Source organism: Archocentrus centrarchus, chromosome 8, assembly GCF_007364275.1.
Source record: "Archocentrus centrarchus isolate MPI-CPG fArcCen1 chromosome 8, fArcCen1, whole genome shotgun sequence".
Classification (NCBI taxonomy): Eukaryota; Metazoa; Chordata; class Actinopteri; order Cichliformes; family Cichlidae; genus Archocentrus; species Archocentrus centrarchus.
This window is the reverse complement of record NC_044353.1, coordinates 18,897,873-18,922,255: the sequence shown is the minus strand read 5'-3', so window position 1 is coordinate 18,922,255 and position 24,383 is coordinate 18,897,873. Positions and strand designations below refer to the sequence as shown.

Below are 24,383 nucleotides of genomic sequence, written 5' to 3'. Positions count from 1 at the left end.
ATCCCAAAGTCCAACCCCCACGGTTTTCATTTCAGGAAGAGGCACCTCAAACGTCGCATCCAGTGCTGCTGCCTCAATTCCTTCAATGTTGCGACATTTATAAAACTGTTTATAACACCTGCCTGCAAGCCCGAAAGCGGTTTCTATGTAGTCTGCGGTCGCTCGGACCATCCCAGCTGTCTATCCCGGTTTGAGACCAGAGAATATGGACTGGACGGTGAGCAGTCGGGCCCTGGTGTGGTGCATTTTAGCCCTGCTTAGCTACGCTGGTCTCCCACAAAAGGTAAGAGAGCTAGCTGGATAAGCTAGCTGAACTTGGCAGATATTGCCAGCAAAATTACACCTTTGAAATTAATGTGGGCAGGCATTTCTACCCGCAGATGTCACCGCAGAAAGTTCAAGTGTTGTCATTCAGCGTACCCTGAAGCTTCTCTGTGTGTTTAGTGTTGTCCTAACATGACAGAAGTGAGCTAACACAGATGTTAGCTACTCGGCTAAAAAAAAAAAAAAGCTCAAAAATCAACTTTACTGGCAGGTAATTTCCATTTTCACCTCTTTAGACCCGTTTCGCAAAGGAAGAAAAAAGCTATCGACATTTGTATGATCTTAAAAGACCTAACATACACGAGACAACGAAAAATGAACGTGTACGGACGTATAAACGATATAAGTCTTCATTTGCTCCTTAAAACAAAACAAGATTTGTAAGCGTGTTGTGGTTTGTTGATAAGTTAACACGCAGCATCTTTTACAAACCTCAGTACACATCCTGCCCCTTCACATCCACATCACTAGCATTAATAATCACTTTAGTTTTTTTTTTGAGTTGCAAAGGTGACAAACCAGGCAGCACAATGTGAAGGCTTGAGTAAATATTCTCCAAACACTGGAGACAGATCAGATATTACAATTAGAAGCTCAGTTCGAGGTAGTGAGAGGTGGCTACAGTAAGTCTGCTCATTCTGTGGTTTTTAAGCCAAAGCATGGCATTGTTCTGCACAACCTTGACACAATAAGTAGAATATACACGAATCAAAAACTCTGGAAGTGATTGCTACAATGTATTATTATCAGATATCTTTTCTTTTTCTTTTTTTTTTTTCTTTTTCAGAAGATAGGCTTCTCACAAAAGCTTTGAAAAGCTGCAATTGGATCTGGGCTTTCTTTTAGTTCTGACCAAAACCCCTGTGGCGACCGTCTCTATTATCTACCAACACCTAGCCCATCTTCAACTTTCCCATATTGCTAAGCTCCTGAAACTGAGCCAGATCCCAGAGTAAAAGGCTCGAGGCAGAGACCCTTCAGTACCAAGTTACTAAACCAGTTCAGCTAAGCAGGAGATTAAACTAGCTTTATAATCCCCTATCATGTCTCGGGTTCTTCTCTTAGCCAGTTAGATGGTCTGTGAGGCTGACAGATGATAGGCTATCTATAGATTGTGACTGAAGTAAGTGTGTGTGTGTGTGTGTGAGTGGTAGATACAAATGTAATATTGTCAGAGAAAAGGCCGAATATATCTCTTTCACTCTTTCCTCTTCACAGTTTTAAGGTCAGCTGATTTTCCATTGAATGAAGGACATCTGTGACTAAAGGCCTGCTGTTTCAGCTGCTTGTAATATTTGTTTTTAGATGCACTTTGTTATGCTCATGCCTCACCTTACACTCATGCAGGCTGTTTATAATGAACACTATATGAAATTTAGTACTTTTAACTGACTTTAGACAACAGTGTTGCCCCAGTTGTCGTATTTCTGATTGTTTGCTCACAGTGACAGCATTTTATTTACAATTTTTTTTCCTGTATGGAGACAAGATTTAGATTTGTTTAAAAAATAGAATAAAATAAACAGAATAAGATGAGAGCCTTTTATCACAGCAGTGGATTGACTCCACTTTGAGTGAGTGGGCCCGATCGAGAGCCGACGTGGCATCTTTCATTCTGAAATAACACCATGGAAAGCAAGAAAAACTCTCTTCAGTGACCTATATTAATTTTCTTGTGGCATAGGTTATGTATCTTATTTTTTTAAAATTCAGACTTCCTCAGACCTCTCTTTGTTACACAGCTCCAAAGTGCTACTTTTATGTCTAGAATACCAAGATGTCCTTAATGCAATGGTTTTGTCATTACCATAAATGGCTTTCATATTTGACATATTTTTATTGACTTGAACTTGCTGTTGCAGCACTTCATGTCCCATAACAAGTAACCAAATGTGTGATCTTTTTTTTTGTTGGTTCCTGTGTTTTTCTTTTTGCTTCCTGCACCAAAGCAAACTGCAAACACAGCTTATTGCTGCACACAAGCTGATAGTAGGACTGGCAGAGGTTATTTATCAGAAAGTTAAGTATAAAAAAATAATTTTTATAAAGTAATTTCATGCAGAAATATAAATTTTGTCTGGTGATAGGAAATTCCTAATACCCTTCATGGACTTTGTTCCCGTTCTATTATTATTTATCTTATATAATTCAATTTAAATATAATTTGTATTTTATATTCACAGAACCCCTTTGTACATATGTGACCCAAAAGCGCCTGCTTCACAGCACAGCTTCCACCAATGTTTTTATTTAGGAAAAAAACCCTAAATATTCTGTTATACTTCACTGCCTTTGTCAGCCCTGCTTTAGAAAGTCTTTATTATTCTTTGGCCCCTAATGCACCTCTCTGTAATCACATAATTGCCTGACAGGTCAGATAATAAAGCCTGTTTCATGTACCCTTTACTCAGACAGCCAAACAGATGACTACAGCTGCACACATGGCTGTGTAGTCCCTCCATGGTCTATTGCTCTAAACTATTAGGATGATGATGCTAAAAGGAACAAGCCATGGTTTCTCTTAGTGTGCCAGGCATTTCATGTGTACATCAACCCAAACAGAGTGGTGAAAGAGTTTTTAGAGCTCCCTCAGTCCCCAAACCTCGTGTTGCCACCGTGACTTTAGTCCTCTGACTCTGGCTCTAAGAAGGAATGGAGGAACAAAAAGCAGCTGGGTTTGAAACCCGGTCTATTAGTTAGTGATGTATTCCTTCAGCATCTAATCAGATGTGGGGGGGGGGGGGGGGGGGGGGGGTAATGCATGTAACGTACTATCAGAGTGCTTTGTTTACACTCAGCAGGAAAGCTGCCAATTACAGCCGGTCCTGTGTTCAGGTTGGTCTGGCAAGCAACAGACTGTGAAGCACTGTTGACACTCCACTGACTGCTGACAGCAACGCCGTTAAGCGCTGTAGTCTGTCTGTGTCCCTTTAAGCCACGTCCAGCCTCATTGCAGAGGGAAGAGATGATCTTAAAACGAGCCAAGAGTTTGGTTTCACCCAGTCTAGTAGTATTATGTAACGCTATTGTGCAATAAACTTACATTTCTCTATTACAAAGAAAGAATGAGGAAATGCACCAATGTTTCACCCCTAACTTATAGAGTGCTTTATATCTTACAACCTCAGTCATGGGGAGCAGCCAGGCACTGTCAGGCAGATGTCCCTGAAACCGAATGCTGTAGAATATCCACCAGCTGATGAATATCAGTGTGCGTCCAAAACTAAGAGGCTAACAGATGTTTGGAGGCTTATTTGTTTGCGAAACCAAGAGCGCCGGTAAAGGTTACAGGGGGCCTAAAACCAGATTAGTTATGATTTTTCTCGTGAGTTCAGCGCCCAGTGGGAACTGTCACAGATGCACTTTGTTGACACAAATGCTTGTATATGATGGCAGCAGGGGATTTGTGGGCAAATATAGAAGGACACGGTTTCTTTATGTAGATAGTGTGAAACTTTCAGGCTTTGTTTGGCCTTGGTTTATGCCCAGCCTATTAAAGCGTGCTAGTGTCTTCCCATTTTTGTTTTTAAGCCAAATGATTCACAAGAAGAAGGAAGTGAGCATTTTAATGTGGCAAAATTTGGAGCTTAACTGTGATTTGGTGCTCTCCCACTAGTGTAGCTTGCACTGTTTTTCTCTTCATGCTTAAAAGTGGGGGAATACACTCCTTTGTGTCTCCCCTCTTATCAGCAGCACATATGAGAGCTTCTTGTCTGTGCCAGATGGTAGGCTTTGTGGAAGGTAGAGATACTTTAACTGAGTGCTGCTATAAGAAGAAAACAATTGAAACCAGTGGCCAAGAATATACAGATGCATCTATAACAGATAAGCCTAAAACTAGAGATCAGTCTTGGATATGTCAGATTCTGCGCTGATCCAAAGCAGCCTGACGTTCACCTGCCCAGCAATGCAACTATGTATTGCCATGTTGCGCCAAAATTTAATATGTAATAAACAGTTATTTTATCTGCCTGCTTTATAATGCTGACGCCACAGCATAGCAGCTGCTGTTTCCTCTATTTCCCAGCCCTGTTAGTCATTGTATAAAACGGTCAGTTCTGCTCTCTTTCCTTTGTTGCAATAAGTTCAGTTAAAGTAAGTTTTGCTCAATATTTTTTTTTTATATTATTTGAAGCACACAGAGAAGCTGAGCATTACAGCACTGCAAACTAGATGTTTTGGAGCTGTGATTACAGACCAACACAGACATGTAACTCTTAGATAAAGTGTGGGATGCACTGCTGTTTATTTTATTATTTTGTTTAACCAAAAAAGCTCCTTCCAGTGACCTGTACTTTATTTTTAAGATTCCTTTGAGCGGGACTGTAATTGTTGAAAATGTCTTATTTAAACACTCGCAGATCAGATTGAGTTTGTGCCGTTTTCTGTGGTGGGGAGACCAGTCAGTGCACCTCTGCTGGATTTCTTCCTGTGTTACTGATGCCAAGAGCAGAGTTTTTAGCATTCCTTAGTGGGTGACTGGAGCAGTCTTCACCCACAGTGTTGTTAATTCTGGCATAAGCCAAGTCATGAGGCTGGATTGCTTTGCTGCTGTTATGGGTTTGTGGGTTCAGTTGTTTTAACTGCATCTTCTTTTCATTTTACTTTCTCTGCATTTTCCTCTCTGTGCGTCGCAGTTTGTCGCCTCTTTGTATACTGGCTACTTCTTTCATGTACTGACCCCATGTCTGTTCTGGTGCCACATATTTCTGAGTAGGAGTAAAAGGTTCTGAAAGGAATGGGGGCCGTATGGCTCGTCAGCCTACTAGTCATCTGTGCAGAGGGACGCTGAAGCGCTCTTCTGAGTTGATCCATTGCAAAATCTGTTTGCAAGTAGACCAAAGAAAACCCTTTAAGTCCATTTACAGTTCCATTTGCTTTCTTGGAGGCTTGGCTGCCTCTGTTTTTCGTTTCATCTGAGTATTTAGTATGTGGTTGTTTTCTTTTTAAAAAGTATGAAAGAAAAGCATGCCTGCTGCTGATAGAGGTCATTGTGTTGTTTGTATAATAGCTGCATAGATAACGAGTTAACAGTTGTCTGTAAACAGGCAGTGATGACCCTTGATGCTGCTTCAGACACTGACACATCATCAGTGTCAGTTTGACATGTTAATCTCTCTAGCCACAACTTTCTGAGTGCACACAGCCTCACCGCTTGCAGTCATCTTTCTCAGCATCTTCAACCGGTGGGTACTGACTTCTGGTAGCATGCACTGAGATATCAGTTCACCAGAACGATAAGAGTTTGTATGATTTACATTTATAAATGGTATTATAGAAAAAGATTCCACCATAACTGACTCACCAACCCACACACACAGCTCTGACTGATATGTTCTGGCAGTTTGTGTCTGGCTGAAGAGCACTTCAGCCCCCCAGCTTCCACAATCAGTACACAAGCCTCAAACCTCATCACTGCTAGACAAGTGGTTCATCGTCATTTTTGCACATTAGACAAAAACATAGTGAACTTTGAGTCCAAAATCGAGTTCCCATGCTGTGGGGCTGCATGACCATAAAGGTGAAATGCCCACACACTCAGCCACATGCCGATGATTGTTCCACCAAGTTTCCACTGCCAGTTATAAGTATTAAAACACTGACTGGCAAGAAAATGATACAAATGAAGACCTCATCAGCTTTCCATATGCTCCTAAAACCTTCCATCAGGTCCATGTTGAAGCTGGGTTTTTTTTTGTTTTGTTTTTTAATTAAGATATTCTTGTAGTCAGCCCCTGACAAAGGGCATTAGTTGGTTCTAAACCAGCAAAGTGTTGCTGCCACTGTTGACCCTTGGTGGGAAAAGGGTATTAAGCTTATTTTGTGGCACTGCGTTTGTTTCTGTTTAAACCCAGAGCCTACGCTGAGGCAACCTTCACAAACATGCTTATGTCAGAAAAACCGACAGCACCTCGCTGAACGTGTAGGTCGAACACTGGCTGGTAAGTTGGCCAGAACAGGAAAGTGAGCAGCAGCAGAGTTCACTGTAAATAAACATCAGAGATCATTAAAAATAGCCTGAAAAGCACAGGGAGTGGCTTCAGTGAACACTTCTCATTGTTTGTAACGATCCGATTCTCAGTAGCTCTTTTAACTGTGCTCTTCTCCGCGGCTGGCTGGAGGACCAACAACAGCACAAAAGTAGCCCAGAGACCGGTTGTTTGCAACACTGCAAAGCTTCTGTAGGCTCTCTGTAGGACTGACACAAAAGCATGAAAAAGCCATTAGAGCTCATCCAGTAGCCCCCCCCCCCCAAAAAAAATCCAACCTGTCAGCCCGCTTCTTATTACTACTTCTGCTGTATTGATTTGAAGTTCATTGAATTTTGTAAAGCAGTCCAGGGTGGCATACTCCCTGGGGCAAGCAGCTGCCACACAACTTCTCGCAAAGGCTAGTTATTGCAGGGTGATGATGAAAACATCTTTTTGAAGGTGTAACATTTTCTTCCATCAGAAGCTTTCGTATTGCAGTGTAAACAATTTCAACGTTTTACTAATGCTTGCTTCAGCCGTGTGTGTTAATGTCCGACTGCAAATGAGGCACATGGCTTTTTCTCGGCGTTTGATTTTTAACTTGCAAATGTGATAATTTGGATTAGCTTCTGTCATAAATAACTTGTTTTAAAATGCTGTGTTTGTGCTCTTTATAGGGGCTTTGCAGTGGCAGCACAGTGTCCCTTCCTGAAAGCCTGCTCTTTGTGTCCACCTTGGACGGAAACCTGCACGCTGTTAGCAAGACATCAGGGACTATTAAATGGACTCTAAAAGAAGGTAAGAGGAGAGGACTGGAGTCAAGTTTGCGTCTTTGTTTGTATGCTTTGTTTTTCTCTCTGCACACTTCTGTGTTCAACACAAGTAAAGTGCTGTTTTTTTCCCCCTGCTGCCACAGGGAAAACAATGTATCCCACTGCTTTTGAGAAGAATTATCACAAAGAGGTGCCTCAGGTTTATTTTATTTCCAATGCTAATTTTTGTCATGTGGGCTATACAACGAAACAACAGTAAGACTTGTAATTTAGCAAAATATGAGCTAAAGGTGAAACATCTGCTTTTTTTTTTTTTTTTTTTTAGCTTAATTGTACATTTTCCTCTTAAACTGGCCTTTTATTTACAATACTCTAGTGTTTTCTTTCCTTTTTTCATGAGTGCAAGGTTGTGCGCTCTGTCAGCACTGTAACCCAAGGAGCTAACTGTGCTATCACTCTGAATATTAGGCAATATTTAAACCAGGCTATTGAAATTGTCTTATGCTGTCTAGGGTTTATTTTTTAAATCAGTAATGTCTATAACTATGTGAGCAAACTATAACCAGAGACAGCTGTACCTGTAACTTGTATTGCCAATTATTGACAGCCATTGTTTTCCGGGGTTGAATCCTGTTTTCAGTCCTCACCTGAAGAGACCGATGCGAAAGGCTCCGTTACGCATGAAAACTGGTTAATTATTAACTGTGAGAGGGGCAAATATAGCCTGTAATCAAGGTCAGAGTGGGCCAGGGTAAGCAACTTTGCCGTTCAGCGTTCACGTGTACTGGGATTACCATGTTAATGTAGGAACTGCATGTTTGGGAGTTACAGTAGGTAAGATAGCTGGAAGGATAGTTGGAAAACTGGTGCAGGAATAGTGAAGACATTTTTGACAGCATTTTGAGAGACATAATAAATCAGAGACTTTCCCTGTTTCCTGCATACATTTCTCATACTTTTCTGACATTTTTAAGAATGGTAAAAGCAGAGATGTGGGCCTGCAAGGCCTGTCTACCACATACTCAGATCGTTAATAATCAGAGGCAGAAGCTGCCTCCCCCGCATCATCTGTTTTTCTGGAACAGCTACTGAATATAAATTTCACCAGTTTTGTTGCAGGTTTTGCACACACCTGTTGTTGTGCTTCTGTCAGGCAACTGTAATCCTACATAATGAAGAGGAGGCAGGAATCTTTTACCTGGACCGCGGCTGTACAACTCAACCCACGCGCTCCCATGTGCACACGTCCTCTTACTGTTTGCTTGTCATTGGCTATGTAAACACACATTTGTCAGTCAGGGGATAACATCCTTGTACATAGCATAGAAAAAAATAGCTTTGCTCCACACCCTCTGTAACTGCATTGAATGAATGGTCATACAATTTAGCACCTCCATATAATCCTGTGTCTAGCCCCTGCCATTGTTGACCCCCTTTGGGTGCCTCCACAGAGATCAGCTCCACCTGGTCCACACCCTGTATGTTCACACTGTCGGGGAGGTGTGTGTTTAGTTAGTTTAAATTGGAGGTTTGGGCTTCATATTTTAGCTGTTGTGTGTTATGGAAGCACACTGGTATTTTAAACTTCTCTCTAGTGGCGAGCCATGTTAGTGTTTTCTCTTTTTAAAGGGATTTTCCCTTCTTTCAGGCAACTGCTCGCTTGTTTTTACTACATGGCAGGGAAATAAGAGACTTTAGAAATGATGGGATGAGTAAGAAATTGAAACGATGACAGCTAAAATCTTAGGTTCAGTGTTTGGGCCACAACACAGCAGTAATGTTTCTTTGAAAAAAATGAATCATCAGTTTTGATGTTTCTGTCAAACTAAATGATGTGAATGTTTCTGTTATTTTCATTTTCATTTCATCTTCTGCTGAACAGCTGTCTAGCAGATAGGACAAATTATTGCACTAGTAGTAATGCAAAGGGCAACATTTTAAGTGAGAAATGTCCTGAAAGATTAATCATGCCTTTAAAAAAAAAATGAGTAAATCAGTGTGTTTGCAGGATAAGCTGGGAAAATATTACAGTTGCGATCACATTAAAACAATCAAATTTTGTGTGCTAACAGTTGGAGTTCACATGTTTGATTAATTCACCCAAAGCTGTTTGCTGACATGACTGTTTGCCTTTCATGTTTGCCATGGGGGGGATCCATGTTCATCTGGACTCTGTGTCCTCTGCAATTTAATGTCATCCTCTTGCTCAACAGCTCCTGGCAGTGCTTTTCATTGTTGGTTGATATTCTTGTCAGTCCTGACAAGCATCTTCTCATCTTTCTCTCACAGATCCTGTTCTTCAGGTCCCCACACATGTAGCAGAGTAAGTATCTTTGAGGAATTTTTTTTTTGTGTGTGTGTTTTCTTTTCACACGTGTTTTGTGCCTAACTGTCAAACAATTGTGAATGCAAATGATTCTGACAACCTGCTGAGCTTGTCTTGAGCTGGGATCCTCTGCCATTTCTGTTCTTTCAACCAGGCCGGCCTTTCTGCCTGACCCGAATGATGGCAGCCTGTACTCTCTGGGCGGGAAGAACAACGAAGGCCTCACAGTAAGAGGAAATATATTTATCACAAACCATAATCTCCCCCTCGTTATTTCTCACTTCTCTGTTCAGAGGAAAAAAATATCTAAAAGTAAAGCAGTCTCATTTTAATTCGCAGTTGTGGGAGTGAATGGAAACTGTTCTATACATTATTTTAGGACTTTTGGATTGATATTGTTTTCTAATGTTCGTTCATTTTACTTAAACAGAAATTACCGTTCACCATCCCTGAGTTGGTCCAAGCCTCTCCCTGTCGCAGCTCTGATGGGATCCTTTACATGGGTAAGGCTCATCCATAAGTGAAATTATGAGCCTTTTGGTTATGCACAGTATTTTCTTTTCTATAGCCGTGTGCAGTGCATGTCGTTGTGTATCAACTGTTTTAGCTCAGCTGGTGTCACAGTCTGGCCCTAACAGAATATGTCACAGCAGCTTTCTTTTCCACTCAGCCTGCTGTCGTAGCCTGTGCTCTTTTGAATTTACAACAGTTAGTACAGAAAAGGTAATCTGCTGCGGTTACTACGAGTCATTGTTAAAAAGGGAAGCGGCTGCCATTTACCTCCCTGTGGTCATTATCAGCGAGCATTTGTTTTCATTCAACTGACGCTGCAGCCAGCAAAAGCACGTTGGGGGTCCACAGTGTTACAAATTCTCATTAGTTAAACTTGTTCACGTATGAATGTTTTGCCGAGTAGATTTTGCAGAAGTTACTGTATCAGGCCAAACTGCTGCCTCTCCTTGTCTGGCTTCCCTCAGTTAAATGGCCATTTTTCAGTTTATGGCTTTTATATTAATCTGTAATAACAACTAGTGTTACTTCCACACCCTGCATTGACAAAATAGGTGAGGCAAAGTATCCATAATGTGCTTCTAGAATTGCTGAATGGCAACACCCATTTCTGTCAAGCTTAAAAGACTGCATATTATTTTGCTTGGCCAGTTTCCTTTTTTTTTTTTTTTTTCTTTCCTCTTTAAATGAGTCAAAGATGTCTTGAGCGTTTTGCATTCTCTGTCACTACACCCTTGTTTCAGAGAGAGAAACAAAGCATAAGAAGCCTCATGAGAAGGGGGCCTCTTTTGGGGTGGGCAGACACACGGTGGTAGTAAAATATGGTGGTAGTTGTATTAAAATGGCAGGATTGGCTACATAAAAAGTCCGGCTACAATTATATAAATGTAAAATGTAACAAGAGTTTTGTAGGACATGATTATGAAATTGAAATTGCTTTTGCAAGGAGCACTTTGAATGGTGAGATCTTAGTAATTGTGTTACGTGGTCATGTGCAGGTAAAAAGCAGGACTTGTGGTATGTGGTGGACCTGTTGACTGGTGAGAAACAACAAACACTGACCTCATCCTTCGCTGAGATGTTCTGCCCCTCTTCATCTCTTCTCTATCTGGGACGTACAGGTAAAAGCAAAACCAGCCCAGCAGCACGATTCACTGATGACACAATCGTCTCTGCAGTTCACCCTGTTTTAGTTGTTGATTTTTAATCTACCTAATCAGCTGAGCTTATTTGTCTTGCATACTCTAAGCCCAGACTGTTGGCAAACTAGCGTTTGCCTCCTACTCATCTAATCTTCAACCTTACCTCAAAGAGACTACTACCCCCCCCCCCCCCCCCAGATCTCTCCTAGCAGACTTTAATGTGTGGGTCAGCTGTGACTGCAGCTGTAGACAAGAAACTGGAGTCCTTCAAATTTAATAAGTGCTATAAATCCTGAACGCGGTGTCAGGTGAAAGCTCAATTTGTAAATAAACTGCATATAAGTTCAATTTTGTTTCATTTCGTTTCCATTTTTTGTGAATCCCACTGCTGCAGAGGAAATTGAGCACTTCTTTACATCATTCTTACTACCTGAAATTGATACTAAAACCTGGCATTTGTGTTGGTTACATAAGAAAGCTGAAAGCTACTTTCGACTGCTCCCTAGTAAAAGGGGGTCACCACAGCAGGTAGCTCCGCATATTTGATGTGGGAGATTTTTTATTTCTTTATTTTTAATTTAAATGCTGAATGCCCTTCCTGATGGATCCCCCAAGGGATTTGTCTCCTCCCAGGATCAAACTAGGGATCGTTTGCTTGTTGAGCAAATATGTGAACCACTGCATTGTGGAGCCACTTTGTGTGGGTTGCATAAGCATACAAAAAAAAAAAAAAATTGTTTTGTGAATACACACCTACTGTTCATCTCCCTGTTAGAGTATACCATCACAATGTATGACACCAAGAGCAGAGAGCTGCGCTGGAATGCCACCTACTCCGACTACGCCTCCACCCTCCCTGATGATGACACCAAATACAGTAAGATCCTTGGATATGCTGCATGTTTTGTAGCTTTAGTTTGCAACATGTCTATAATATGCCTGCTGTTTTTTGTCTTCCTCAGAGATGGCTCATTTTGTGTCCAATGGTGATGGCCTTGTGGTGACTGTGAACAGCGAATCTGGTGATATCAAGTGGTTCCAGAACTATAACTCTCCGGTGGTGGCCATGTATATCTGGCAACGCGAGGGCCTCCGCAAAGTTCCCCATACTAATGTGGCCATGGAAACCCTGCGCTACCTCACTTTCATGTCCGGAGAGGTTGGCCGCATCACTCAGTGGAAGTACCCATTTCCTAAGGAGAAGAAGCCCAAGAACAAATTCATGTAAATTATGCTTTTGTATGCTGCGCTGCTAAAGTTGCATGTTGGTACCTGGAGGTCAGAACAGTCTCTGTCTGAATATTGTTAGAACCAGCCAAACTGATTCATTCACTCTCTGGAAACAAGCATTGGCCAATAGTTCTCTCAGGCATGTTTGAGCATTTTCTGTGTGAATCACAGAGGCCTGAAGAACTAAGAGGGTGTAATCAAAATATACTTTTATTCGTGCGGCCTGTGATTGCGTACCGGTGGAGTCTAGACATGTAATATTTAACAAGGCTGCCAGAAGGCTTGAGGCCTGTTTTATGAAGCATGTTAGACATACCTAGAACTGCAACTGTCCACTAATCAAAGAGCTGGGAGTTTGATCTCCAGCTTGCCTTTATTTCATTACTGGTGTATGAATGTGGCTTGTAGTTTAAAGCCCTTTGTGTGGCTCATTTTTAGACTAAAAGTGTTACATAAATGCAGGCCATTTACCATATCCTAAGCAAAGCAACAGTCACACGACAGTGGTCATCAACTCAGGAGGTCAATCGAGGTTTTCCAAATCTAGCTATGAGCGTGTTCACGTAGAAGCAGCACTGGCCCCAGATAACCAGCTGCAAAAGTTGAGCTGAACAGTATCAACAAGAAAAACAAATCATCCTAAAAATGGCGAACTTGCAGGTAACGGCGTATCATTGTGACATTATTAAGACATAGTTAGATCTAAATTTAATTGTGCTTTTAATGGGCAGTGAAGGAGTTCTAGCTTCACTCTTTCAGCTGCAGCCTTGGTGGTGTTAAACTGTGTTAGAGGCAAGTAAAGAGGATGGTGTGTAGGCTTGTTAACTGGTCTTGCTGTCTCAAGTATGAGACTTTAGTGCATTAATTGGACTCTTTTTAAGATCCTTATCGCATATAAATGCTAGTCAGGGAAAACCAAAGGTTTAGACCATCTTCTGTTTTATTGTAAAAGAGAATTTATTGGTTGGTTGCTGGTGCTTTTACATGCATTGTTCTCGCTCCAAAGCAGGTTGGGTCTGCAGCATAACCAACCATTGAACCAGGTTTATACTACATTTCCTCGCTAACCTAAAAGCCAGTTCTGTAGTGCAGGCCTCTGGTTTCAGCTGTTCTTTCTGTTTATTTTTACATCTTGTATCAACACCTGCTTCTGATTTAAAAAAAAAAAAAACTAACGGGTTTCAGTACGAGATCCTCTGTGAAAGTTTCGCCTATTTAGAGAGGCGATTTCAGGGAACTGCTTTGAAGTGGGTGTAAATTTCTCGTGGTGTGGATTCTTATTGTGAAGGAATTTTATTTTGACTCTGCTTCTTTCTTTTTCAGGGCCACTCTGTATGTGGGTAAATACTCCACCAGTCTGTATGCTTCTTCCTCCCTGGTGCACGATGGAGTCACTGTGGTGGTGGGTGCATTTCTGTTTATTTAAGTAAAACATAATATGTATTGCGTGACAGATCAGAGTGTAAAACATGCAGGTTAGCTGCTTTGAGTCAGTCATTCAAACGAACATCCTCCATAGGTTTATCTTGTTGCTTCATTTTTAAATCAGTCTTCATTTTAGTGAGTGATTTGTAGGAATGCCGAGGAGTTTTTGTCTTAGCTTGCCTCAGCTTGGGTCACTTTGGCTCACAGGCCCGATTCCCCAAAGTAATGTACTCTCCTTTGAGAGTTGTCTTCTTATGTAAGCCCATGAGAAATCTGTGGGATTACTCTGACTTGCTTAAATGTTTTTGTGTGTGTGTGTGTGTGTGTGTGTGTGTGTGTGTGTGTGCACGCTTAGCCTCGTGGCAGCACATTCCCCATGCTGGAGGGCCCGGATAGCCAGGAGTCAGAAGAAGACAAGGAGTGTGTCATCACGCCCAGCACCAGTGTGAAGTTCAACGCTGCGCTCCGTGAGCGGAACCAGGTCAACTTTATGAGGAATTACCTGCTTCTCATAGGTACTGCACCATTATGGAAACCAGACAGTAATATTAGGTCTGATGCACTAGCTTCTTTTGTTTTCTTATTTGATACAATAAGGAAGCGGGTACCACACCTTTGGTTTATCTGCAGACGTGTGGAAATTGGTGGGTTCTGTTCACCACATTTACAGCTCAAGACCTTAAATGATCCCCATATACTTTCAGTAAAGTTTTTAAACTGAGACTGCCCTCTGCTGGATATATTGTGGAACATTATAGGCTTTTCTTTGAAACACAAGGCTACAAAATATAATCGTTGAAATTAGTTTCTTGGTGAACGTCCATGAGTCTCCTAATGATCGATGACAGTAATGATCTTTATAAAAAAAATCTTTGTTTTTCAGGTCATCATGAGACGCCCCCTGAAGCTCACACAAAGATTCTAGAAAAGTTTCCCGACAGCTTCCCTCGCCATCAAGCCAACATCATCCCGCCTACTACTGACAAGAAAGTAGAGGAGGTCTGTGTTAGTGTGTCATCCATTCATTAATTTAAGTTTTTATGCATATTTTTAATAAATCTGTGGAAATTTACTCATCCTTTTCTGTTTCTCATTTCTGTGGCTCTTTACCTTCATGTAGAAGGTTAATGACAGTGGTATGGATGATGGGCCTCCTTCAGCTCTCCCTGAAACATCTATCCAAGAACCCGGGACCGGTGGCCGGAGCATGCGTTCAGAGGCCCCGGTGGATTCAATGCTTAAAGACATGGCTACCATCATCTTCTCCACGTTCCTCTTGGCGGGCTGGGTTGCCTTTGTGATTACATACCCCAAAGTAAGTGTCACGAAGCCTTTCTGTGAACTCAGTGAAATCAGCTTTTTTCAAACTGAATTTTAGCTTTAGTTTCTCTCAAAACATAAAATTAAGCATTAATTTTTGAATATATTCATTTCTGAAAAGTATTATATATGAGGTTAGAGAAAAGTTTGACCTGCAAGTTGCTACGTAATTACTTTTCACCAGTAAAAAGCAGAGTGAAAAGTTATTGACACCTAAAATAGCTTTTAGGTGTCAATAAGCATTTCCACTTAACTGCTGTGTTCACAGCAATCGTTGCACGTATGAAAGTGTCAGATCAAACAGCTACTAAAAACTTCACACAGTTTTGTTTCTCTTAGAGCCATAACACACTCTTTCTCTCTCGACAGAGTGTGCAGAAGCAGCAGCAGCTGCAGCACCAGCAGTTCCAGAGACAGATGGAGGAGCGGTTGGAGATGCTCCAGAGGCAGCAGCCCTTTACCCCTGCAGACATGGGGATGGGTTTGGCTCCAGAGAGTGACTACCTGGAGGTGGCACACCCTCGTTCTGAATGCTCAGACCACAGCAGCCCCAATGTCACCCCTCGTGCCTCCAACCACTCCAACTTGTCTGTGTCCGAGCTGGGAAGCTCAGCCAACGAGCACGAAGATGGAGGTAAACGTTGGGAAATTAAGACTCTGTAGGCTTGTTCAGCACATGAACTGGTTTTCACTGACCAAAATCTGTGTTTTCAGAGGTGGACTCCAGTATTGTCAAAGTGGGCAACATAACTTTCCATCCCAAAGAGGTCTTGGGTCATGGTGCTGAGGGGACTATTGTGTACAAGTATGTAAACCAGCCAGTGCTTATTCACAGTGGCGCTGTTTAAATTGTAAAACAGAATAAATGTTCTGAGATCGCAATATTGTAATTTCACCATTTCTCCACAAGGGGTCAGTTTGACAACCGTCCAGTTGCAGTCAAGAGGATTCTCCCAGAGTGCTTCAGCTTTGCAGACCGAGAAGTTCAGCTGCTGAGGGAGTCTGACGAGCACCCAAACGTCATCCGCTACTTCTGCACTGAGAGGGACCGTCAGTTCCAGTACATCGCCATCGAACTGTGCGCTGCCTCCCTGCAGGAGGTAATAAATGACTGAAGTACTTTTTGGGAGTATGGGAAAAGTTTAAGTTCTCTAACTGCAGCAGGTCTTGATTTAGGTTTCCTTACTCACATGTAGTGTGCATGTGGTTATGTGTATTTAAGTCTACCACATGATGGGATTTCTTTGTTTTCTTCCCATGCTAAAAGTCATGTTTCACAAAGTGTCCGCCTTTTTATAAAATTGTTATAACTCTTGGATTGTACTGATTGTTGCCTCTCATCTCTAGTATGTGGAGCGAAAGGATTTCAATCGTCATGGACTTGAGCCTGTTATGCTCCTCCAGCAGACCATGTCTGGACTGGCCCATCTGCACTCTCTCAACATCGGTATTCATCACTGAATACAAAATAGCCTTCATCTTCTCATTATTCTTATTATATATACTTGTTTTGTCCTCACTTTTTTTTTTCTCCAGTCCACAGAGACCTGAAACCTCACAATATTCTAGTGTCCATGCCCAATGCGCACGGCCGGGTCCGTGCCATGATTTCAGACTTTGGCTTGTGTAAGAAGCTAGCAGTGGGCCGTCACAGTTTCAGTAGGAGGTCCGGGGTGCCCGGTACCGAAGGCTGGATCGCTCCAGAGGTGCTCAGTGAGGACTGTAAAGACAACCCGGTGAGTCGGTGGTAGTTCTGCAGCTCTATCAGGGTTGTTGCACTTACTGCTGCTAGTCAACTCTGTGCTGTCTCTACTGACGAAATACATTTGTTACTATTAAAGGAAGCAATTTAACATTTGAGCAAAGAGATGCAAATTGACCTAATACTTGGTGAACTGGATGGTTTTGATAGGAGCAAAAAAAAATTCAAAGGAGTAAAAAAAACCCAATCCAGGCTGTAGCAACAATGTTTTTAAATCTGTGTTATTCTACCGGTCACTGATAAACACACACATTACACCACATTGTATTAATGGAAGAAACCACTGTGATGAATGTTGGTGTTTAAGGTTGTCTGTGTCATTATATACCAGGTTGTGACCTCCTGTTTTCTTCTTCTGTCCCATCTAGACCTGCGTGGTTGATATCTTCTCTGCTGGTTGTGTCTTCTACTACGTTGTGTCCCAGGGAAGCCACCCTTTTGGCAAGTCACTGCAGAGGCAAGCAAACATTCTACTGGGGTCATACAGTCTGGACCATCTGCAAAGTGACAAACATGGTGAGGACTCAACTTCTGGTTTTGTTTCATCTTCAGATTTATATTAATAGTAATACGGGTAAAGTCAGGTATTGTGTGATTTGAGGGCCTCTGGGGTTTCTTACTTTAAGGCAAAAGAATTTCAAACTTTGTGAACATTTGCCAAGTGTGTATGTGTAGTCCTTTTAGTCATGGTAAGGTTCTTCTGAGCAGAACACCCTGGTGCACTTCAAACCTGCAGACAAAAACCGGTTCATCCCAAGGAGAAAAAACCCAGATAAAAGCTGAACAGCATGGTGTATGCTGTGCATTGCAGTAAGGAGTGCTCAGACTTGTACATAGGAGAGACCACTGCAGACACATGGCAGAACAACAGGATAAGACTCAGCTGTGCATTTACTCTTGAAAGTAGAAAGAACTTTTGAGGATTCAAGTGTTCAAATTTTGGCCATAAAAGACAGTTGGTTTGAGAGAGGAGTAAAGGAGGCCATGTTTGTCCACCTGGAATTACCACAGTGAACAGAGGTAGTGGCCTATGACAGTATAGCTCAGGGGTGGGCAATTCCAGGCCTCGAGGTCTGGTGTCCTGCAGGTTTTAGATGTGTCCCTGATCCAACACACCTGAATCAAATGGCTGAATTACCTCCTCAGCATGCAGTCAAGTTCTCCAGAGTCCTGCTAATGACTTCTACATGTGATTCAGGTGCGTTGGCTCAGGAACACATCTAAAACATGCAGGACACCGGCCCTCGAGGCCTGGAGTTGCCCACCCCTGGTATAGCTCCTTTCCCGGGCAATTTAAATGCCACTCACACCTTGGTTATGTTAAGGACTTCAGGGTGGTTCAAAGGTAGTGACTGAAAGAACGAGATCACAGATACAAGCTGTGGAAATGAGCTTCCTCTGAAGAGTGGCTGGCCTGTCCCTTTTAAAGATGGAGTGATGAGTGCAGCCATCCAGGAGGGGTTCGGAGTAGAGCCACTACTCCTCCACATAAAAAAAAAAAAAAAAAGTTGAGGTGGTTTGGTCATCTAACTAGGATGCCTCCTGGGTGAGGTGTTCCGTGCATGTCCTACTAGGATGAGGCCCCGGGACAGACCCAGGAGACGCTGGAGAGATTATGTCTCTCGGCTGGCCTGAGAACACCTCAGTGTTCCCCTGAATAAGTTGGAGGAGGTAGCTGGGAAGAGGGAGGTCTGAGTTTCTCTGCTTAAGCGGAAGAAAATGGATGGCTGTCTGTGTCCCTCAAAGAATGGATACCTTGGCTCATGTGACCCTAACGAGTCACATGATAACAGGGTGGGTCAGCAGCTTTCAAAAAAAAAAAACAGAAGCCTTCCACTTGAGTGCTCAAGATTTATCAAGTGTTTTAATGTCAGCTCTGAATTACAGCTCCTGAAAACTTATTGGACTTAAAGGAGGTAGTTATTTGCTCCTGCTGGCATATGAGCAATGTTCCAAAGAGCAAAGCATGTAGAGGAAATAGAAATTAGCTGCATTGTCCTTGAAGTCACAGCTAGATGGAACTTTTGTCCAGCAGAGTAGAAATCTGTCTTTGAATATGAGCAGCATCATTTAATTATTTGCTGTTGTGTGTTTTTTTTTTTTTTTTTTTCTTTCTTTCTTTCTATTTCAAGAAATGTCAGAACTGCTATGTTTGTCTTACCAGGGGATATTGTAGCCAGAGATCTAATAGAGCAGATGCTGAGCGTTGATCCCCACCGGAGGCCCTCAGCTGAAAGCGTTCTCAAACATCCTTTCTTCTGGAGCCTAGAGAAAGAGCTGCAGTTCTTTCAGGTTACTCTCTTTTTACCCTGCCTGCCAATATCACTGCATGCTGTAAAAAATGTGGTTTAAACCTTGCTTACTCAAAACACATCTTAAAATGCTGGTATATAGTACTACTGCAGTCTAGTCTGTGTATACACCCTGAGACTTCCTTAAAGTTGTATAAGTGGTGTAGGATCTGTTGTGCTTCCTTTTTTACTAATAAGCTGCTGTCTAAATTTAAGCACCAGTACATTCAAGTACTGTAATAAACAGGACATACTAGCTTCTCAGATAAGTTTTGTTTCTTTGTTTGTTAATAATAATACAGTAATATTTGCAGTGATAACTTGTGATCTGCCTGCCACATTAGCTCATATTCAGACTGTTTCTGTGGTTGCTTGCAGGATGTGAGTGACAGAATAGAAAAGGAACCGCTGGACGGACCAATTGTAAGACAGCTGGAGAGAGGGGGGCGGGCTGTTGTCAAGGGTGACTGGAGAGAGCACATCACAGTGCCCCTGCAGACCGGTACGAGACTGAATGTGCTCAACATGCAAAATACAAAATCCTGAAGCCTCTTCTTGTAAAATAGTTTTTTAATTTAAACTTAGGCTCGCAGTATTGCACTATGACTCAATACTAGTTCATTTTAAAGCTTGCCTCAGTGTATGTGCAGTTGCATGCAGCATCCTGTTACCAGAAAATATTCAAGTGTGTGGTTAATGAAGCCTCCTGCTACTTCCTGTCAGCAGTGCCATTCACCCAGTATCACAGCCTCAACAGATTCTCTGAACTCTGCACTCAACTTTATTGACTAATAAAACAACTGGTGCAGATAGTCATGAGTTATCCAGGAAAAACAGGAAGGAGAGGAAAATACAAGCATCTAAATGTGACAATGTAGGTAGCATAAAGGTGTCATATATTTAATAGTAGATAAAATGCATGTTTGGATGTTTTTTTACATTCACAGAAAAAAAGTTTGGCCTTTTTGATAGTTTCTGTTTTGTCCAAGCTGCTTCTCATCTCATAGTGCAAAGTAAAAAGCTGAATAATTTCAGGACTTCCTCTGCACTGACTCTGTGTTTGCCTGCGATCAAAGATTCATGTTTGTGATCGATGCCTGAGGTCTCATTTTTCTTTCTCTGGCAGATCTGCGAAAGTTTCGCTCCTATAAGGGCGGGTCAGTCAGAGACCTTCTGCGTGCAATGAGAAACAAAGTAAGTGTTTCTTTTTCTCTTATAACAAACCGCATTGTGTTAAAGTGAACCTGTTTGTCACCTTCACATTCACGGTTGTCCGTCCCTCAACAGAAACATCATTATCGAGAGTTGCCTGCTGAGGTACAGGAGACTCTGGGCTCCATCCCCGATGACTTTGTCTCCTATTTCACCTCCCGCTTTCCCCACCTGCTGATGCACACCTACCTGGCCATGCGGACCTGTGCACCTGAGAGACCATTCCTGCCTTACTACTCCTCTGCAGAACAGCTTGTTAAAACACAGGCCCAGTTGGCACACCATGGGCCACAAAGACAAAATGAGCCATGCACTCAACACCTGCCTGCACACACACCCCCAGATTCCTTACAACCCCAGGAGTCTACACATTCGTCACTGCCGGTGCAGGTCTGTCACACAGTAGCTGCTGAATCAGTGGCGTCATCACCACAGGAGCTCATATCGTCACATATTCCAGTTCAGACGGTGCAGCCAGCAGAGGCAGCACCGTCCACACAGACTGACTCGCACAGTCAGACCTCAGAATCAACTCTCAGGCCAAGAGAATCCAATCAGCCTGAGATGGCCACACTGACAGATACTCCTGCACTGGACAACAAGCCAGTGTGAACTAGACTGGATTCAGGTGGATCCAGCTCAGATGGGAGCATTGCCTTAAAGAGGAGTGGGGGGGGGGGGTAAACAGGTTGGGACTCCTGGGGACTGTGCTGTGAGCTGGTGATGGCCAGGCCTGCAGTGCCTGGGATCCACTACCAGATGCAGTCACTGGATCCTGCATTAAGTGCCTTCTGCTGACCTGCATTAAAATGATACCCAACACAAGTCCGTCCATGAGCCACCCTGCCAAAAAGTGAGGAAACCGTATCGGGTGTTGGACATTTCATTGTAGCTGAACTGAGCGAAGAAAGCTTTTAATTTTATTATGGCATGTCCAAAAAAAGTGTATCTGATCTCCTCTGTGGGAGACACTTGGATAGTTTTATTGTGCAATGTTGTGTACGTGTCAGTGAGCCTGTTCTCTACACAGATACTGTATGTATGTTTTTGTACAGACGTGTCGTCAATGATCCAAATTCCGAATTAATCACTTGATGTGGCCGTTGTGCCTTTTTTTAAATTTTTAAACATCACTGTGCTGTATGTGTACAGATGTTTTAAAATTGACTATGCTAAATGTGCTTGATTCCAGTTAATGCTGCTGCTGCTAGACTGCTTCTCTTTTGTCAATCAAGCCTATTGAGCTGGCTCATTAAGAGAGGACTCCTCCAAAGGGTGTTCAGGGTGACCGCTGAATACAGTGAGGTTTTTTAATCCTTTTGTTTAGTCAGATTAGGAGTTTGGAAGTCAGCCTGCAAAATGCTTGCATAATAACCTTTCAGGGGTGTCAAAGTGAAGTTAATGAATTGCACATTAAATTCTATTGTTTTTATACTGATAGTTTGTGTGTTCTTTAGCCTGCTACATGTTAAAGCAGGGATTTGGAAAGTGTGTCATATTTAACTACAGACTGCATGCTTAACCAATACCTGCAAGCATATCAGGCAGCTGGTATTGTCTGGGTTAGCTACAGATACAGTTAACATTGATTAAAGTAGGCTGGAGTACAGCCTCTCTCTCTCTCTTATATTAAAAGGTTTGAAACACTGGAAGGCAAATAAGGAGCAATTTGACCACAAACAAAAGAATCAGCACAGTTAACATAAAGCTGCATATAACTGTGTGAATGATTTAATGGTTTTACACAGCCCTGCTGCCATAAAGTGCAGAAGTAGTTGGAAAGATAATTTGGGTTGCTGTGCTTAACTCTCCTACCACTGCTTCTCTGTCCAGAATAGATGAGATGAAAAATAATTAACCATTAGCAATATCAGACAAACCTGCAGGTATCACAAAGATGTGGGACCCATGCTACCTTTTTATGGTCCAGCAAGGTGCTGTCATAGGTACAGGTACGAGGAATTTACTCAACTAGTGAGCTGTCAATCATTTTAATTAAACTGCTCTGCAAGGAAAAATAAAAGTTCTGCTGTTTCCCAGAAAATAGTTGATGTTGCCTAATATAATAACCCTGAGTTAAAAAATACCATTGAACATTAAATCACCTACAGTTTTATCACAAAGTGTGAATCAATTTTTTTTTTCCATGTTGAACTTGAGCTTCTCCAACACAATTTGCATATTTTCATCGGTTTCTGTTAACTGTACATAACAGCCAATTGGCATTAATACAAAGTAATGTAAATAGGACAGTAGGATATATTTTAGGCTGGCTTTTTAGCTGGCAGTGTCTGCATCATACTCACAAACCATTGCTTCCAAAAGACCTTCAACATCAACACAACAGGAAAAGTCGTCATCCATTTCAAAGAATGGAATAAGATTGTTCTCACAATGCCTATAAAGAGAAAATTTGGAGCCAGGAGGGTTTTCTTCACTAAGCCAAGACCCAAGCAACTCAGCAGCCTCCTTTGGCAGATCCAAAGGAAGATGACTTAGATCTCGTACCAAGTCGTTTTAACTCTTGACTGAGTGAATAACTGAAGGACAGATGAGCTTCCAAAAAATGTATCTTCAAAGTCCTCATCACTGCTGTGCATCTGGAGACAAAACACCATCAGACTCTTAGCTCTTATTGCCTTTGCCAGTAAAAATGGGAGGTGATATTTCATCTTTATGTGGTACAGGCCTCATTGCTGATGGCAGATTAGGGTAGCGGAGATGGTTTAATGTTTCTAGAAATACTGACTAAACAGAAGTAGCAGCATCAAAGTGATTCTAAAATTTTATGGGGAGGAGATTTTAACACAGTGATGGATAAAAATATGGATAGGTGACCCCCTAGAAACCAAACATCATCCGAATTAAAACATATCTGTAACCGGATGGGCTTAATTGATATTTGGAGACATAAATATTTGAATAACAATTTTTACACATGGAGTAATAAGGACAGATCTCAACAGTCCCACATAGATTTTTGGTTTATCTCTTCAGATATTGAAGATAAAGTGACTGACACATTGATAGAACCAACAATTCTGACAGACCATAAAGCAATCACAATTAAGGTTGATAGGAAACTTATTAGACACATTCGGAATCAAGACTATTGGAAATTAAACTAAAGTTTGTTACAAAATGAAGAATTCCAAAATGAAACCCTGAGACTTATTAATAAATACTGGACAGAAGCAAAATTGCTCAGTTGTTTCAGGAAGTGCTGGGAATTAATGAAATTTGAAATTTGGCAATAAGAATAGGGAAGAACATTGCTTCAGAGAAAAAAGAGAGAGAAACTCAAATAATTTCCAAATTAATTAAATTATCTGAGAAAACCAATTTTTCTGAACATGAATCTAAGGAATATTCATTGTTAAAGTTAGATCTGGAAAAAATGGATAAAGCTAAAGGTGCCTTTATTAGATCTAGGAGGATATGGTTAGAACAAAGTGAAAAGTGCACAAAGTATTTCTTTAATCTCGAAAAAAGGAACTTTGAGCAGTCTTTTATTGGGAAACTTCGAATTAATGATGTGATATGTGAAGATGATAAAGTTATTTCAATATGTGACAAATCTTTATCAAAGATCATATATGACTGACTCAGAAAATGAAGATGACATGGATAGATTTCTTAGCGGACAGGAAGAGAATCTTAATAGTATAGATGATAATTTTAAGTCGCTTTGTGATCAAGGAATTAATTTAAAAGAAGTTCAAGAAGCCATTGGTTCTCTTAAAGATAACAAATCTCCTGGGAATGATGGATTCGTTTTTCACCATTCCATTAGCCCCATTCTTAAAGGTTCTGTTTGAAGAAGCAATACTCAAAGAGGAACTGCCTCCATCTCTTCAACAAGGCTTGATTAAGTTAATTCCAAAGCCAAAAAAGGATAAACTAAGTCTATAAAATTGGAGACCAATTAGTCTTTTAAATAATGATGTCAAAATCTTTGCGCTTGTTTTTGCTAAGAGGCTAAAAATGGGACTATATGGCATTATTGATGAGGAACAATCTGGATTCATGGCTGGCAGAAACATTTGCAATAAGATTCAATTAGTTCTGGATATGACTGATTATAATGAATATATAC

The 24,383-nt window shown here is 41.5% G+C and overlaps 1 protein-coding gene across 2 annotated transcripts; it reads left to right on the top strand.

The window, feature by feature from the left end:
- Nucleotides 1-32: 32 nt before the first annotated feature.
- ern1 (endoplasmic reticulum to nucleus signaling 1) lies at nt 33-22,325 on the top strand. 2 transcript variants are annotated; one of them, XM_030736181.1, is made up of 23 exons: nt 33-283; nt 6,974-7,094; nt 9,359-9,392; nt 9,550-9,622; nt 9,826-9,898; nt 10,904-11,026; nt 11,823-11,924; nt 12,010-12,271; nt 13,601-13,679; nt 14,058-14,217; nt 14,586-14,701; nt 14,823-15,017; nt 15,392-15,656; nt 15,737-15,827; nt 15,933-16,122; nt 16,370-16,469; nt 16,559-16,758; nt 17,153-17,300; nt 18,949-19,076; nt 19,454-19,577; nt 20,202-20,269; nt 20,363-20,787; nt 20,991-22,325. In XM_030736181.1, exons 1-23 carry the CDS (start codon nt 206-208, stop codon nt 21,001-21,003), a joined length of 3,168 nt encoding a protein of 1,055 aa, XP_030592041.1. In that variant the 5' UTR covers nt 33-205; the 3' UTR covers nt 21,004-22,325. The 2 variants fall into 2 exon arrangements, with proteins under 2 accessions (XP_030592041.1, XP_030592040.1); XM_030736180.1 differs by having other exon boundaries at nt 20,363-22,325.
- The last annotated feature ends 2,058 nt before the right edge of the window (nt 22,326-24,383 follow it).